This window comes from Dermacentor andersoni, chromosome 2 (assembly GCF_023375885.2).
Source record: "Dermacentor andersoni chromosome 2, qqDerAnde1_hic_scaffold, whole genome shotgun sequence".
In the NCBI taxonomy this organism is placed as follows: domain Eukaryota; kingdom Metazoa; phylum Arthropoda; class Arachnida; order Ixodida; family Ixodidae; genus Dermacentor; species Dermacentor andersoni.
Window position 1 is genome coordinate 132,716,372 of NC_092815.1, and position 17,133 is coordinate 132,733,504.

General features: G+C 49.9%; 2 protein-coding genes across 3 annotated transcripts in view; one reads left to right on the top strand and one right to left on the bottom strand.

Annotated features, from left to right (window-relative positions):
* Nucleotides 1-423: 423 nt before the first annotated feature.
* Fer2 (basic helix-loop-helix domain-containing Fer2) lies at nucleotides 424-10,492 on the top strand. Its single transcript, XM_050187560.3, has 3 exons — nucleotides 424-2,466; nucleotides 8,053-8,448; nucleotides 9,021-10,492. The coding sequence occupies exons 1-3, from the start codon at nucleotides 2,064-2,066 to the stop codon at nucleotides 9,143-9,145; spliced, it is 924 nt and encodes a 307-aa protein (XP_050043517.2). The 5' UTR covers nucleotides 424-2,063; the 3' UTR covers nucleotides 9,146-10,492.
* A 2,275-nt stretch (nucleotides 10,493-12,767) lies between these two features.
* LOC126540715 (uncharacterized) overlaps nucleotides 12,768-17,133 on the bottom strand; it is a 57,580-nt gene continuing 53,214 nt past the window's right edge. For both annotated transcript variants that reach the window (XM_050187558.3, XM_050187557.3), the window contains exon 5: nucleotides 12,768-16,240. In XM_050187558.3, the coding sequence (XP_050043515.1) occupies nucleotides 15,785-16,240 (456 nt within the window). In that variant the 3' untranslated portion in view covers nucleotides 12,768-15,784. The remainder of the gene's footprint in view (nucleotides 16,241-17,133) is intronic.

A 17,133-nucleotide genomic window follows, 5' to 3' on the forward strand; every position in this document is an offset into this window, starting at 1 on the left:
AACGCGCTGTGCTGTGATTGGTCCGGACAGCCAAGCCGAATGCTTGCGGGACTCGGCTTCTCTCTCTTCTTCCAGACCCGGTGCCGCGTTACAAGGGAGCGAGAACAAAAAAGAACAGCACGAAAGGAGAGGTGGTGAGGAGAGAAAATTGAGTGTCAGAACGGATCGCCGGGTATTTCCTTTCTGTTTGTTTGCGCATGAGAAGCGAGTCTGGAGTAGAACCGAGTGCAACGTGCGCTGCTGTCAGCGCCAGGAGCCGTGCGTCGACAGGAATAGTGGGACGGTCCTCTCCTCTCCCTTCTGCCCATCTCACTCTTCTCTCCACTTCACTCTCCTTTCCTCCCTCGACGAGTAGGGAGAGGAAAAGGAGTGCCGGAGGGCCTGTATCCGTCGCCTAGGCATGTAGCGGCCGGGCGCAAGGTGCCTGTACGCCGCAACAGGGCGTTACCAGCGCAGGGCCTTTTCGTCGCACCCCGTGCCACTGTCGTTTCGTTGTCGCGATCGCCAGAAGGAGAGCCCGCGGGCCTACGCGGCGGGGAGTTGGGGGTATTGCGCCGAACGAAAAACATCTCTTCGCGCCGAGCACCTCCGCACGCGACGACGATTGTCAGTGTCGCGTATAGCGCCATCTTCGCGATCCGCGCGCAGTTCGCGAAACCGACTGGTGGTCTTCGCCGCGCTCCGTCGTCCGCACAAGTGCGTCGCTAGCCGCCGCAGGTCCCGACAGCTGCCGGAGCTTGCGATTGAGCAGGATCGCTGGTCCAGACGCCTCGCATTCTTCACTGCCGCAGGGGCAGAACCTTCTTTCCTATTCTTTCCATCATCGCTGGAGAACCGTCCTCTCTCCCTTCGCTCCATTCATCGGCATCTTTTTTTTCTTTGGTTTACTTTCTGTGGTCTAAGACTTCCTTTAACATTTTTGTTGCTATTTAGGTGATTCAATTTCTTTCCCTTGCTGCGCTTGTATTTGTTTTAATGTCTCGTTGCCTCTCGGCCGGTCGTGTTTAGTTTCTTTTTTTCTTCCTTCGCGGCCCCAACCGTCAATCATTTGCATAGGTTGTTTCTTCTATCTGCAAGGCCAGCTCAGACGCTCGTTTTCATATTCATATTTTTTTCTTGCGTATTGGGATGCCATAATCATTTCCTTTAGTTCTCTTCGGCGTATATTTAACGTTCTAAAGTTTGTACTTCCTGCCCTGTCGGCGTCTGTGCTTCGGTTGTCGTACTCGCCATCACCAGTCCACAGAGCCACAAAGGAAACTCCTGGACCGAAAGGCAAGAAGGAAAAAAGAAAAGCAAGCATAGTACAGACCTAACGGAGAGAGTGCGAAGGACTCCTCAGGAGAGCGCATCCAGAAGGAGAGAGTCTGGAGAGGAGAAAGAAAAAGGATAGGAGGACGAAGATCAAAGAAGCAGGAGTCGAGAAATTCAAAGCGGGTGGGAGGATCTGCCAGGAGCAGACTTTTCAATAACCACGCGTGCTGGGACCAGAGCCGCGGCTCGACCGCGCTTCGGCTTGAGCGGCGACGCGCTCGCGCGCGCTCGGCACTGCCTCTGGCGGTTCTGCAGTTTGGCCGTTTCTGCTTTAACGCGACGTCACTTGGGCTCCCCCTTAGCGTCGACTGCACCCCCCTTATTATTTCCTCCAGGCAGAAGTGTGCGCTAGCGGAAGAGTCGCCGTGCGCTGAGTAGGAAGAAAGTCGTCGTCCCTGTTCGGGACGTGTCACGGGCGAGGGAGAAGGCAGGCGCGAGGGAAAGGGGAACATCCTCAGGCGCCCGCCGCACGCGCGCTCACGCACGCACGCAGGGAGCGGCGGCCCTTTTTTCGGGAGCCAAAAGCCTTGCCAGCAGCCTCCGCTTGCCCAGCAGCGCGCCGCCGGGGCGCGCGCGCGCGCGTCCAGAAATTGGACTTGTCGCTTGCAGCAGCAGCGGATGCTGCTTCTTTCTATGCGCCCGGCTTCTTCCCTCGCCGCGGTGCGGTCTCTTCAGCGCCGGCTGACGCCGCGGCCGCTGCTGCCTCTGACGTTGGCCGTATAAAAAGGGATCGCGGACACCGCGCGGCCATGTCGGCATCGACGTCCCAGGCGCCGCCGTCCCAGCAGCAGCTACAGCTCGCGCCGGCGCCCCCGCACTACCGGCACCCCCACCACCGGGCCGCCGGCCATCAGCACTTCCCCGAAGACTTCGGTGCCGCGGCGGCGGAGTTCCCGGCCTACGAGGAGCTGGCCGGATTCCCGTGCGTCGCCTCGTCGGGCGGCGGAGGAGCGTCCACGTCTTCGGCGCCGGCCGGCGCGGGCGGAGGCTCGACGCCGCACCCGATGCGCCTCGAAGACGCGGCGGGAGGCAGGGACTCGCCCGGATCGCCGTCCTCGGCCGAGCTCCAGAGGCCCGCGTGCGAGTTCGCCGCCAGAGCCGGAGCGGGACCGCTACCACCGCAGGCGCTACCCTACCCGACCTGCCTCGCTGGTAAGTGTCCCGAGATACGACGACGTGATCTGCCTCGCAGCCTGTAGGCTAGCACGCAGCACGATGGGCTCTCGCAGCACGTACCGCTTGCAGAAAAACAAATTCGTTCTTCCTTTCCTTTCATAACCTGTTGTTGTGAGCTCGTATTATATATATATATTAACGTTTTGTTTATGCGTAGATGCGCGAGTGCAGATTCTTCACAGGCACTCACTTGCAGCTATATGCCTTCAACTTTGCCTTTACTAGACTTACTGATATCGGTGACGTCAGCTGCATGCGCAAGGTGTTCTGTCATACTAAGCTAGCGTGTACGCCGCCGCATCAGACTCACTTTTTGTGTTGTCTGTGAGAGTAATTAGAACGATGAGGCTGGTCTAGCCAATGGAACAGAAGCGTGAGTGGTTAGGTTATATTAGTATGGATTGGCATGGAAACTAAACTGCATATATTATGAAGTTTCCTGTTCACACTTCTGCGCGATTCCGTGCATATCTATGGCTCATTCCCGGCGGCTCCAATATAGCATTGTTTCTGCTCTTCATCCGTTGTCGCCCAACAGTAGGAATAGGATGTGATGTTTAACACAACTGATCACCAGCTCTAAGTTTTCGTTGCTGCAGTATTTGCACGACTTATTGTCGTTCTTCTTTTACACCCTCCTGCTAGACCGTTGGAGACGACGGGCCAGTCAGTTTTTTTTTTTTTTTTGTCTGAGATGTAACTTCCAGTACATAGTGCTTCTTGTGACCCAGTATTTTGTGACATCTCTGTGTAAGCAAGGCTTCTTGTGGGCAGCAATCAACACTTCTGAGCTGAATGTACATAGTTGCGTTGGTTGCCTTCCATAAGCATACGCTCCAGTAATCGAGCTCGGCTGTAATATTATGGGGAACTTAACGTAACTTTATTTCATCCCTTAAGCTCCGTCTGTTGTGATTCTTCTGTTGTTAGATTAAGCAGCAGAATTATATTAGCGACGTTGCAAAGCTTAATATGTTTACTAACGCAGTTATACGAAAAACCACGACGGAATATGTCCGCGATGGAAACAATTTGAGTTCTGTTTATTTTGTGCGTGATTGTAATAGTGTGTAAGGGCTATGTTCAATAATCACTTGTGTTTTGCTTTCGTGGGTTACTTGGCTTTGTAGTCATAATAAACAGTGTCCAGCCACCATTTCTCAGTCCAGTATTACTTGCACTTACCACCGACTTTCACCTTTGTTGTCTTTCTTCCGAAAAAGTTATTTCTCTTTTTTTTATTAGTTGGCCATATAGCTTGGGAGATCCTTCTTAAACTGTGGAACTAATCTACGTATACATTGCCATCACCTTTAATGGGTTTATTTCTGTGTTTACTTATCACTGAGGGAGTAATTCGGTTTAATTGGTCTGTCATATTGGCGTATACCAAGCAGCGCTAAAATAAAAGCGCCAGACATAGGAAAGACAGCATACCGTGCTTTCATGTTCATTCTGCGTAGCTATGAGAAAAGAGCTACTTAAATCGAGTTACAGGCTTCGAAATGTTTCACTTGCTCTGAGAAAGCGTTTTGCATGCTTCCTGCCACACTGCTGGTCGCACCACAGTTTCGTAAACTCGCCATTTTGGCGTCACCAACAAGTCCTTTGTCGCACAGAAAAATTTTCTGTGGTAAGATTATCACTGAGGGCCAAGGACCTGCTCTTGCTTTCGCTCTCCTGAATATATAGCTCAACTACAGCCTTAATTCCTTCTTTCTTAGCACCACACTTCGCCCAAACGCAGCTTACCGCCACTGCAACTTTACAAATCCTATAAGAGCGATTGCTATGTAGAGAGAACATTCTTCCATTCTGCTTTCATCTACATCTGCGCCTGCTATGAGGTGATGCCGCTAGATGCTGACATCAGCTCCGTCTACAGCGTACTCGCTCCCATCAATTCTCCGCTGTGCATGCATACTGCTGTCCGCATTTTTCTGGCTCACTCAGTAGGCATAGGGAGTAACTGCTGCATGGTTCGATGCATGTCAGCTACGTCTGCACTTTCTTATTCGTAATATTCATGGGGCCAATCTAAATTTTGAAGCACGTTTTTTTTTTCTTATTTACTGTAAATAAAAAAAAATTCGGTAAGCAATCGTCCGGTGTGTACCTCTTGTCTCATGTTTTTGTATGTTTTGCGCTGTTCAGCCAACCACGAATTCGTGCAAGCTAGTCAGGATTTCTGTTCTTGTAGCTTCAGTAGGCAATAGCGCACATATGTCTTTATGACTCGTGTAGCAGCTGTTCTCCGCAATTTCGTAGCGCGAACGAGGTCTACGTTGACGTCTAAAGTGAACTTCTCCCACTGAGCCATTCGGTTCTTTAATTTAATAAACATGCCAAGAAAGCAAGAAGGGTGAAGACTTAAGGGTGAGAGCTGGTGTGCAGAGAAGACATACTTCTCTAACGTCCGTCTGCGCCGGCCGAAAAGTAGTCGGAGAGCACTAAGACGTCCTTTGTTCACTCCATTCGCGTGGTCACAGGTGCAGTATCTTTTATGCGCACAGCAAGCTCATATTCTTATCACACTTCGCATAATATAGCGTCATAATAGTTTCACTGAACAGAAGAGGACAGGTGCTGGTCATCAAAAAGAAGACATGCAGTACGTTCGTGTCATAGGCATGCTGTATATCTGTAAACAAAGGACACACTTAAAATGAAGGAAAGCTTAGCGAGAGATAGAGAGAGAGGACAGAGAGAAAGGAAGGGCAGAGAAGCTTACAATAGGCGAGTCTGGCGTGCTACCCACACTGGGCGAAAGGGTTTAAAAGATGAAAAGAAATACAGGAGAGAGGGGCTGCGAATGCATCCAGGGGTGCGAATCGAGACTGAATAGTTGGTCACTGAGGTATGTCAACTTCAGTAATTGCACCAGTGGATGCGTCGCATTCTGAGCTTCCCGTATTGCTTCTCATCACAAGGCTGCATGCAACACGTGGCGAACATATACGTGATGTGCGAGCAGGTATAAATGGCTACGTTCCTGGAGTCGCCGCACGTTGAAGAGTTGATGGATTCGTAGTCGAATAATATATTTGAATTCCATAGGTTAAGTTGGAAATGGGTTTCTGAAAGCGTACTGAGGCAATGATGAGGTACGACACCAGAACTCTATAGCGTTCTACTGGAATATCAAATTACTTTTGACTTCTGTCGGAAATTACGATATTCGACGATGCACAGTGCCCATTGAATGCCTTTAAACCCTATATTCAGGCCGCCCTAGAGAACTAAACAGGCGCTTCGTGCTGACGGTGTCAGCAGCTTAATAAAGACCGTGGAGGCGAAGAGTATCCTCCAGTGACTCCGTCATGCGAACGACCTTGCGCTCTTGCTTTGGCGATTACTCGAGCACAGATGGGGCCGCTGTGCGTACCTTGCGAGCCAGAGGATGGATGGCTCGCTGGCAGTGTAGTGAGCGTGCGGAAGGGTTTCTGTAGTAACAGGTGGTACGTAAGGAAAAAAAAGGAAGACCCGCCGCGGCAGCCAAGCGGCTAACAGCGCTGCTGCGCTCGAGGTCGCGGGTTCGATCGGCCGCGGTGGCCGCATTTCAATGGGGGCGAAACGGAAAACCACTGGTGTACCTAGATTTAGGTGAGCGTTAAAGAACTCTAGATGATAAAACTTACTCCGGGCGTCCCAGACTACGGCGTGCCTCATCATCACCATTGGAGGCGTATATATAGGTATACAGATGGTTTAAAGAGTACATATATGCCTTTCACTTTGGTTTAATCTGCATACATGCTGGGACAAACCTGTCTAATGTAGAGCGCGTGTGGCTCATCTTCTTGGTGCATCTTGGCTCATAGAGTCTGCGCACTGGGTTCTCACTTAGCCGCCTGTCCACGTAAAGCCTTCGGCTTGACGGCCAACTCCTAAGGGCTCACCTTGCATCGCCGCGGGCTTCGGCGGTGCAAGAGTAAGCAGCCAGTACGACGACAAGCTTTCTCAAACAACGTTTATTGCAAACCAGAGGTCTCGCTGAGATGCAGACTATGCTGTATATACAGGCTGGTAGCAGCCGAGCCATTTGCGTGGGTCGTATACCGTGTGTCCTAACGTTAGCCAAGCTGGTCAATGAAAAAGTAGATACATGAAAAACACGTTGCAGATACAATTATAGACCCATGGTGTTTAGTTGTGCGAGTTCTGACAATCGAACACCGCGGGATTTAAAATCATATGTTGCACGATGTTTTGTAAGTACGTTTGTCCCGCTTGACGCCTTGGCTAAAGTTACGTGGGTCACCCTATACATACGGCGAACGAAGATAGGGCACGGCGAAGAGGAACAAGACGTTTACCTGGGATAACGTTCCTTGCTTAGATAACGAAGGCGGGCACGACTTATAATTGTTTTGTGCATAACAGTGGCGTGTATTATGTATGCAATTGACGGCAGCTGAACGAAAATATGATAATGATCGCTGCGTTGGTGCCTACATGTGGTTTCCAGTCAGCGCCATATGCTAAGTCGGATGAGTAAAACACAAGGAAAAGAACGTTCCATTATTGACAGTACACAGAGATTGAAACGTAATACTTGGACCGCGTGGTGGCCGGCGATTTCGGTTCACTGGTGAGTGCTCGATGAACGCTGAGGGGTCAAATGTATTATAGTCACAATGCATCCCAAAGGACCTCGCTTTTATGTGATGCAAAAATTAATCAGCTCGGTGTCCCGAGCGCCCGCCGGTGGCGCTAAAGGTATACCAGCATTCACGCGCTCTGAGTATCGCGCTTCAAACGCTGAGCACTGTACAAACGAAGTCGGGGATCCATCATTCCGTATTTATCCATCATTCGGTGAAGCCGTATATCCTGACCGTCCTTTGCCTATATCAGTGGCGATATCGCTGCTACCGAGTCTTGGTAGTGAAGAAGAGTTCGCATTTGGGCTGGTTGGTTCATGATTACGAGCAGTAAAACAGCGCTAAATAACAGGACAAGGAGAGGGACACAGACAACAGCGCTGTTGTCCGGGTCCCTCTCCTTGTCCTGCTATTTAGCGCTGTTTTACTGCTCGTAATTAGTAGTGAAACCACGTTTTACAAATTTCGTTTATTCTTACGTCTGCTGAGTGTGCGCTAAATATTTGTTGGGGTTTTAAAGGATGACGGCGCGGTGAAAGATCAACTGCACTTCAGCCAATCGCAGGCTGTGCCTGTGACAAGAACGGGTCTTACACTCAGGCTAACCTTATCGGCAACAAAACAGCACATGACGGATAAGCTCTATCCAACCCCTGGCAATAATCGCAGTTTGTTCCGACTTCTTTTCGTCTTTCTTTCCTTGCAAACTAACCGAGATAGTGCAGCGTTCGCTGTGAGTGCATGCATTACAGCCCGTTTACTCAACACACAAAGTAAGCTTCTGCGGGACGTGAAACACTCGCTAATTCACTTTCGTTGAAATCCAAATTTTGTTTGAAACCCCTAAGCAACGACGTTCGGATTGCACACGCATTGCAAGCCTCGGGCAGCGAAGAAGGGCGACGCGCTCACGCGCATGTGCGGCCGCAGTCCTCACGGCGTGCCCGAACCCGCGCAGGTGGCGGCGCCGGACCTGCCTCGGCCGACAGCTTCTGCTACGAGTACGGCGCTAGCGGTGGCGGCGGTCCCATCGGCGGCGGAGGCCCGCTGCCGTGCTCGGCGGGCGGCGTGCCGGGCTTCACGGGTCCGTACAAAGTGCAGCGCCGGGCGGCCAACATCCGGGAGCGGAAGCGCATGATGAGCATCAACACGGCGTTCGAGGAGCTGCGCTGCCACGTGCCCACGTTCCCGTTCGAGAAGCGCCTGTCCAAGATCGACACGCTGCGGCTGGCCATCGCGTACATCGCGCTCCTGCGCGAGGTGCTCGTCTCCCAGTACGACCCGTTGACGCACATCGAGAAGTGCCTCCGGGGAGAGCTCAAGGGCGAGCACGCCGCCGAGTGGAACACCTCAGGTGCCCGACGAGGAGAGCTTTTCTTTCTCTCTCTCTCTCTCTCTCTCTCTCTCTCTCTCCGGCTTGTTTCCTCGATAGATGAGATATGTTTGCGTAGTTTGGAATGCAGCCATTTGCACGTTTGCGAGGTAGGACACCTGCCAGCAATTAGAGTTCATCTTGAGAAGGATACGCCCCTACCCGTAAACTAGGGTTTACAATACGAAATGTGGCCTCGCATAATTGCAGCGGAACTCGAACGCAAGGTCGTTTCATGCGGCCAAAATTTCAGTTTAACCTCGCGCGTAGAGTGAGAGGGACAGTTCAGTTGAAATCACTGTTCTTGCTACGACTGAGCGGACGTCGGCCCGGTATTCGAATTCTCACAAGCTCATCGTAATTTTTTTTCCCGTAGAAGTATTCTCAACTCGATTCTTTTGAACACTTTTCCGCCTACGACGTCTCCTCCTTTCATTCACGATTCTGTACGAGAACTCTGCATGTAAGTCAGATTTGCGACTGTTGTGTGCACTAAGCAGAAGGGAACAACTGTCGGCCACCGGCACCTAATCGGCGTCCGCTCGCGTGCGCAGATCTGACAGCGCGCCTGTCCTGGATCAACTGGGAGAACCTGGGCGTCAACCCGAACCGGAGGAGCGTTCTCACCACGCTCACCCTGACCGCAGACACCATCGGCTGCCACAACGGAACCCAGTGATGATCGTGCCATCTTGCGGTTTAGCCGCCGTGTGTCCGCGCCTCGCTGACTGCTGCCCTTCCCGCCGCAGCCTGGGACGACAACGCCTCTCTTGGACCGCCGTATACCGACAGCCCTCAGCGCCCGTCTCGTGTTTTCCGCGACAGTGGACCCGCACTCTGTGTACTCTCGGCGATCCGAGGACACGAATAGTGGCAGCCACCAGCTCGGGACTGTGTCCTGCTGTGGGTGACCATTGAGTGTGCACACTGAATGTGGGTGTTTCTTTCGTGCTCGATAGCGAGGTAAGCATCCTTCCCTCGAAGCGTCGACGTCTGTCGCTTTCGAGGGTCTGTAGCGGTGGCCGGCGGGATAAAGCTGTGAGATGTTTGTAGTGCACACTACCTAACAGAAGCTGTTCAAGAGGAGCGAAAGGTGTAGGTGCGGAGTTCGGGCTCGGTTTAGGCCAAGCCAGAGCTTTGTCGCAGGACTGCATAGGTCAGAATCACCCGTTTGCTGCCAGTCGTAAAAAGAGATTATGCCAGTAACCAGAAACGACGAGTCATTCCAACCTTAAGTGACGAGATGCGGAGGACAGGTTCGGTTAGAATGATTAGCCTACCCAACAGTCGATGCAGAACTTTTGTCAGAAAGGATGTTGAAATGAGTTCCGATGGATAACTAGTATCATTCCTTTCCAATTACACAGCTTATATGTTTGTTCTTATTTTTTTTACTTTTTTGGCGTTAACAGGAAAGAATGCTGAATTGCGATGTTGGATACGTTATCGATATCTTTCAAAACGCGGTCGGTTCAAATTGAGTCACTGACATGCGAGGTTCTTGCGAGGCGCTTAAATGTTGTTGTTTTGTTCTTCACGCGATGTTAATTAAATGTGCGTGCTTCCTCCACTTCTTATTCTAGTCAGGCATATGTTCTCGATTTAGTCTGCAGCAGGAATGAGCAGTTCTAGTCATTCACCCTTTCCTATCTTTTGTCCGATAACGTTAAAATACCGTCAAGCCGGCTCTATTCTGTTGCAAATTTAAGTGACCCTTTTCTTCCTGCATCCAAAATTAAAAAAAAAAAAATAAACGCATGCGCTCTGCAGAGTTTGAGTCAAGAGACAAAATCCTTCCTTATGTTAACAGTGCACGCTTTTCCGACTGCGTTTTCGAAAAGAAGATGAAACACTGTAAATAATGTTGGTCATCGTATTTTATGTTAATTTTACAGAGATCATGTGCTTCTCCGCGGAGATAGGTCCTAAAGTGTTCGACTAAGTTGTCATAACGGGCAGTTTATAGAATCTCTTGAGACAGTGCAATATTATTGAAACTGTGAGAGAATAAACGACATCTGCCCCATTCTGGTTGACAAACGCTTCCATTATTACGTTTCCACCTACAGCAAACATGAATCTGTGATCTACCACACATAAAACGTTTTATGACGCATATTATCATGCGTCTGTGAAACTGGCGTACGTCACAATGTCTCACAACCCATGCCCCTTTATTTAAGTTGTATATATTGAAAGGGCTGTGCCCAGTTTCATTGTTAATGGTTTTTTTTAAAGCGGAGAGTTCGAGAAAATAGCCACCTTGGCGCACAATGCACCTCGTCTTCCGGTATTCCCAAAAATTTGACGTTTTCAAGCTATACCTATAGGTTTACCATTATTACAACGTACTTTCGGCGCAGTGTCTATAGACGCAAGAAATAAAGCGGCAGAGTCTAATGAAAATTGGAAAAGTTTGCCTGCCGGTGCACCTTGCATGCTATGCCCTTCGAAAACATGAACAAGTAAAGCTATACTCAAAGGACGCACTCTATATGCTAATGTTTATTCAAGGCTAATTAATCTAACTAGCTGAGACCGGTGTCTCGCAGGCTGGTTAAAATGCGCCTTCGCACAGCAGGACGCACAGGCATCGCAAGCCCATGATAAAAAGGTCTCGCAGCTCAAGGCGTCCATTCTGACTTATGTTCAATGAGTACATTATAGTGGTCTTTCTGAACGTGAAAAGTGATAGCAAAAAAGCAAGGGAGAAGGAAGGAACGTTAACCAGAAAGACGTCGGGATGGCTACCCTATGCTGGGGGAAGGGAAAAGAGAAAGAAAGCTAGGGAAGCGGTGAATGTGTGGCACTTGCGCGCACAGAACCACGTGGGGGACGTTACTCCAGTAGTGTCTGCACGCTCAGTCGACGATGATCTAGTCGTCCCAATGCACTGGACATTGATTTTCTTTGTATGTGAGTTCGAGAAGAGGGGCACATTACGTGGTCTTTGTTCTTCTCGCAAACTGCAGACATCACATGCAGCACTGCCAACCATTTCAATTAGTGCTGAATAAGCTCCAGTGAAAGAAGGCTCTGAGAGCAGATTAAGTAAGCTTTGTCTTCCCGTACGTTGCGCGAAGGGCACGGTGGCAATCCGATTAGACTTAAACAAGCGCGTAGTGGTTACAACGTTAAGACGAGTACGCTGTACGTATACGCACAATCGCGCCAGTCAAAACGACGAGGCTCGCGTAACACGCACGTTGGGCCATAAGTGAGAATAGGTCTGAGTGATGGCCCGAGTCTGTCCACATAGCCAAGGTGTACCTATAGATAAAACAAGTTTATTTAGGGACCTTACACATAGCACGCTGCGAGCGTGCTATGTGTAAGGTCCAAAGGACATGAAAGCCGATCCGCCACTCTTAAAGAAAGGCGTCAGGGGTTCCTCTAAAGAGTCGATGTACACCGAACCAACATCGCACACGACGTTTGCATTGCGAACTATGTCACAGCGAGATGACACCACTACAGTAAAACGGCGTACAGGATTCCACAGGCTTCGTGGACGCAAATATACAGTTGGTCTTCGAGAAGCAAATCATTAGCGCGTGACGAGCTAACTGATAAAAGGGTTTCACGTGAGCCTGTAAAGTAGGCCTGGAAGCTCGACTGGCGTTTTGACGTTTGCAGCTGCGTGCAAGGCCAGCTCTGAGGTAGTGTTAGAGGCTTTGACGCAAAGCTTCTCAGAAACAGCAGCACCAGTGGATGAAACTGACACAGCTAGAGTAGATGGAGGTGTTACACGAGCCGTTTGTGTAACACCTGTATCGTGGGGGCGTTGTTCGATCGCAACAGCGCGACATGTGTTGTGGGTCAAAGAGCATTAATGCTGACTCTAGCTTTCTCGTTGTTTACCCCTCGCACAACCGCAGTATAATATGTAGTTAACTCCCAGGGAGGACGAAGTTATAGCTGGTCACTCACTTCAAGAAGTGCCAGCAAGAGAATATTCGAGGTATGTGGTGACATATCGCGCACCAGCAAGAATCAACTCCTGCTTTTGATAGAATTCACAGGAGGCGCCTATTCTTTGGTAGCTCGTGTGTATATGAAGTGTGAGCCATATGATCAATGCAAGCGAAAGCATTCACAGGCATGAGTGCGTCCCGATGCCTCTTTCTTTTTCCTTGACGTCAGCATTCAACAAAAACTCTATTCGACAAAAAACGAAAACAATGCACACTTACCGTTAAATATGCATGGTTGGTGAGCACCGCGCTTTCGATGTTCGGCCAGTTGCGCTTAGCAGCAAACGGAACAGCGTCCCGTTGTGCCGACTTTCAACGAACAAAGGGAAAAACGACAACTCAGCTTTATTTTCATACAAGAACACACAGCAAAGGTTTTCAACGAGAAGTAGAGCTCACTCACCACATCAACACTTAATGCGCACAAAACATCTAAGCTCGAAGCTTCGTGGGATACCGACCATCTCTTGCGGCCAGAGGAGGCACTTCCACGCACAGCCACTATATTATATACAACGCAACGAGATCCACTGATCGAAAAATCGTCGGCAAGCTATTGCTGTATATACGCGTGTCACACGTGTTCTTTCAACGACTATTGATGCCAGCGGGCGTCGAAATCCGCGAGCTGTGTCGACTCGCTCAACGTGAACCACTGCAACAGACAAGTTTTCATGATCACAAATATTGTCGTCCTGCTATAGTGGCAGCGCATCCTGGTGGTTGCACGCGTGCACGACTTCGCCCAACTTTCCTTCGTGAAATACGAATTCGGCCTCTGAAAAACGAGAAAAAGTGCGCCTTAAAGCGCATTACGCTGATCACTCTTAGCGTTTTCCAGGTGTCCATGGAGATATTAAACAAAAGAAAACGACATCACGCGACAAGATTGCTGTGAACAGTGCAATTCGACAGCATTTCTTTTCTCAGACCTACACTTATATTCTTTTACTCTCATGTCAGTGTCGTTGAACATGCTCGTGGACTATGGCTTACGGCATGCTTATGGACCTTCATTGGTCCTTGAGATTGGTGGATGTTGTTCTCGAAGGTGGCTGAAAGGGCACGCCTGACACTTTTATTTCTTGCAACGTGCGCGAGACGACTTAAGTCAGAGTGCCGTCTTCTATAGACAAGCCATCGCTTCGAAATAAACGCGCTCATTAAAGCCACTAGAGTGCAATCTTTAACTTAAAATGTGCTCGAGACGGTACAAAGAAGCTTTGATGCTGCATTTTTTTTCTTTTTTGCTGTCGTATCTTTATAGGATTTTTCAAAGAGTGTTTACACATAGCAAGAAAAATGTATACCTATGGAGGCCTAGGTGGCGTACCACGTTTATAAACGTGGAAATAATAGCTCACGTATATGGCTAAATGCGTACAAGGCATTCCATTTTTCAGCTAAGTTGTTACCATTTCTTTTGCAAAACCAGACTGACCTGCCTGCGCTACACTCCCAGGATCGCCGTCATAAAATCAAACTACGTTCTCAGGCTTCATTAACGGTCTATCTACACAGGCGGCAGCAAGGTCACTACCATGGGCCAATATATTTTTTTGTATCAACTAGTTATTTAACCTTCAGCAGTTTAATAAATAGTTGGAGGCCTACTTACTTTGGTTATCTGACCTCTCACCCACACAGCTTTCAGCTAACTCTCGGCACTGTGGCAACTTTCGTCTCATATGTATAGGTGACTCGTTTTCATATCGCTGCTCAAAAAATTCGAACTGAGAATTTCTGCCATTATGCTAATTTTTGACAAGTAAGGAAATGCCAAGTGTGTTTTCCGAATATGAGAAAATGAGCTATATGAGTACAGCCTTACAAGACATTTAATATTGTTGTGCCTGTCTTCTTTCTTTTTTTTTTCGTCATATATGCTTTTGTCTTAGACGGAAATTCTTAACAAATCCGACAGCCGCAACAGAGTTATAAAATAGACGCATGTAAATGTAGTGCTCTAAATTTTGCTTCCCATCATCTCCCCTGCGTTGCGACTATCTGCAGACTATTTCCCACCATCAGATAGTTTTCGCCATTTCCGAAGCACTTCTAACGGCGACACGTTGCCAAAACTATGGAGAAAAGAGTCACAAAAACTAAAACAAGGGCTTAGCAATCGAAAATGGCACCAGGGAGAAAGAAAAGCCGTAAGAATACCCTAAGGCGGAGAAGAGCCCAGTCGAATTAAAAAAAAAAAGAAAGCCCAGAATGTTCAAAGCCAGTTGTCACTGGAGGTCGGAACATGCGTGCGCCCATCCAAGCTTATATCGTATTGCATCGAGCCCGACACTTGGTGGCGCTATTAGGCAATGAGAAGTTATACGGCGAATCTGCGAACTTCACACGCGAGACTAACCCCCGTATTCAGAAATGCATCTTAACTTGAAGCCCACGCTTGACTTGATTGAAATGACGCCTGTCGTGAACGCAACCGACGAAACGCAGTGGGCGTTTTGGGCGCGTTCGCCCCAGGCGTCATTGCCAAGCATGGGCTTCAAGTAAAGATGCATTTCTGAATACGGAGGTAACCTCCTAAGCAATACTTGAAACGTCGGATACTTTGGCGCACTATTTCTCTTGGCATATATGCGAGTGAGCGCGCGTTCTTAAGTCATGATTCAGCACCTTGGTGAGCATGTTGTAACACAGCGTGCAGATAGATGGCGCTGACCCACGCGATCGGCGTGTGGTAAGCGCGGTTCCGCGCACGTTTTAGTGCGCTCGTTTAATGCCACAGGTGTCACGTGAACAGAAGGATGGCCAGTAGGATAACACGTGCGATCATTTGGGGTCAGGATCCACACGCTATAAGCGTCCGCAAAGAAGAGGAAAACCTTCACGAACATTTCGGTAGCCAGTCCTAACGGTACACGTGTCGCATTCACGATAGCTCGGCCTCTCGAACAATGGCACATACGCATTTCTGGGGCCGAATTCACAAAACTATTTGTTCACAAAGCCTCAGCTTAAGGATATGTCCACTGCTGCTATTGCCCCCCCCCCCCCCCTTCTTTTTTTTTCGCGACGACCTCATCAAGCGTGAAAAAAAAAACTCTTTGTGAATATGGGCCGTGGTGTCGAACAGCCCACACGGCGCTGATCTGCAGGTGCGCAGACGCATACCAGTGTATTCGCGCATGCCGAGCGCGACATATGTCACGCGCATGCATGGCGCGTGCGCTTATAATGCCGCTTGTGTCGCGCGTGCCTGGCTTGACCAGCACGATGCAAAGAACGTCGCGCGCGCAATGGACGCGCGAGGCGACGACAGGAACAGAAGCAGAAGTGCGCGACACGAGGAGGAGGAGGTGGGACCGAGGTCGTGCCCGGCCCCCTCAGAAGACCTGCACCGAGTGGTTCTTGAAGTCGCACACGACCACCTCGTTCTGCGCCGTGACGGCGATGCCGGATATCCAGCTGAACTGTCCGCTGCTGGAGCCCTTGTTGCCGAAGGTGCGCACGTGGCGGCCGTCCGGGCGGCAGATCTGCACGCGGCCGTTGCCGCTGTCGCCGACTAGGATGAAGCCCCGGCCGTCCACGGCCACGCACTCCGGGTGCATGAAGTGGCCCTTGAGCGCGCCCTTCTGGCCGAACGTGTGCAGGTGCTCGCCGCCGCTCGAGAAGACGTGCACCCGGTGGCTGCCGAAGTCGCACACCACGACCCGCTGGCCGTCGGCGCTGACCGCGACGCCCGTCGGCTCCTGGAACATGCTGCGCGACCGGTTGAACGCGTTCTCGGGCTGCGCATGCGTGCCGATCTCGCGCAGGAAGATGCCGTCGTGGTCCAGCACCTGCGAGCGTGTTTTTTTTTTAATTATTTTTAAGCACTAAGTTACCGGTGACCGAAGGATGGGAAGAGAAAATAAAACGACGAGTTCAGATCCAAGTCCAAACAGCGGGAGGGACGGGACAAGCAAGAACACAAACGATGAAGAAGCAGCTTACCTTGGACTAACGTTTGTTACCGTGATATGATATCGCATGTATATATTAACGTACTCGAGATTTCCTTCCTCTTGAGTTCTCTCCTTCCCGCGTGTTATAATTCCGCGCCCAACACGCAAGAAACTTTAGTTGAAAGTCAGCGTTTCGTCGTTTGCGGTCGTGCTTGAGCCGTCGACCTTCGCGCTGTCTGGACTTTGTTACTTACGTACTAGCCGTCTATAGCACGCGCCAACGCTCCAGCACGATATTTCAGGCCCTTTGTTGCTCCACAAACAAGATTATCAGGATACGGTCAAAATGTGCCAGAACAATAATGGGCTACGGGCGGAATGGAGGAGGAGGACCAAGGTGGTCGTTTTATTGTCAGTGAGAACCGTGTGTAGCCAGCAGACAATAAAGCCACGGAAAGCAGAGGAGGAATTCAACGTTCTATACATTTCAGTGAACAAATATAGAAACATATGTTAAAGGGGAAAAAAACGAAAGTCGACTAAAAGACAGTTTGACGCAGGTAAAAGCCAAATCCCCATCCTCCGCCTTAAGCGAGCGATGTTCTGTTTACCACTGCGGCATACCGCGACGGCCACTCACCCATGTACCTGAGGACTAATGAATGCGTGCGAATGCAACCTTTGCTTTAGTCAAGCGGCTGTTTCCGAATAACTATGAACCACAGAAATGCAGTATGAAAGCGCCGAAGTTGTTCTACAGGACAGATATAGCTGTGACAACATAACCA

What these genes read in the sequence shown, in the direction of transcription:
- Fer2 (XM_050187560.3), top strand. Translation starts at nt 2,064, where the DNA reads ATGTCGGCATCGACGTCCCAGGCGCCGCCGTCCCAGCAGCAGCTACAG. An exon ending in CTACCCGACCTGCCTCGCTG is followed by an intron (nt 2,467 to 8,052) that starts GTAAGTGTCCCG and finishes GAACCCGCGCAG; the next exon opens with GTGGCGGCGCCGGACCTGCC. An exon ending in CGCCGAGTGGAACACCTCAG is followed by an intron (nt 8,449 to 9,020) that starts GTGCCCGACGAG and finishes TCGCGTGCGCAG; the next exon opens with ATCTGACAGCGCGCCTGTCC.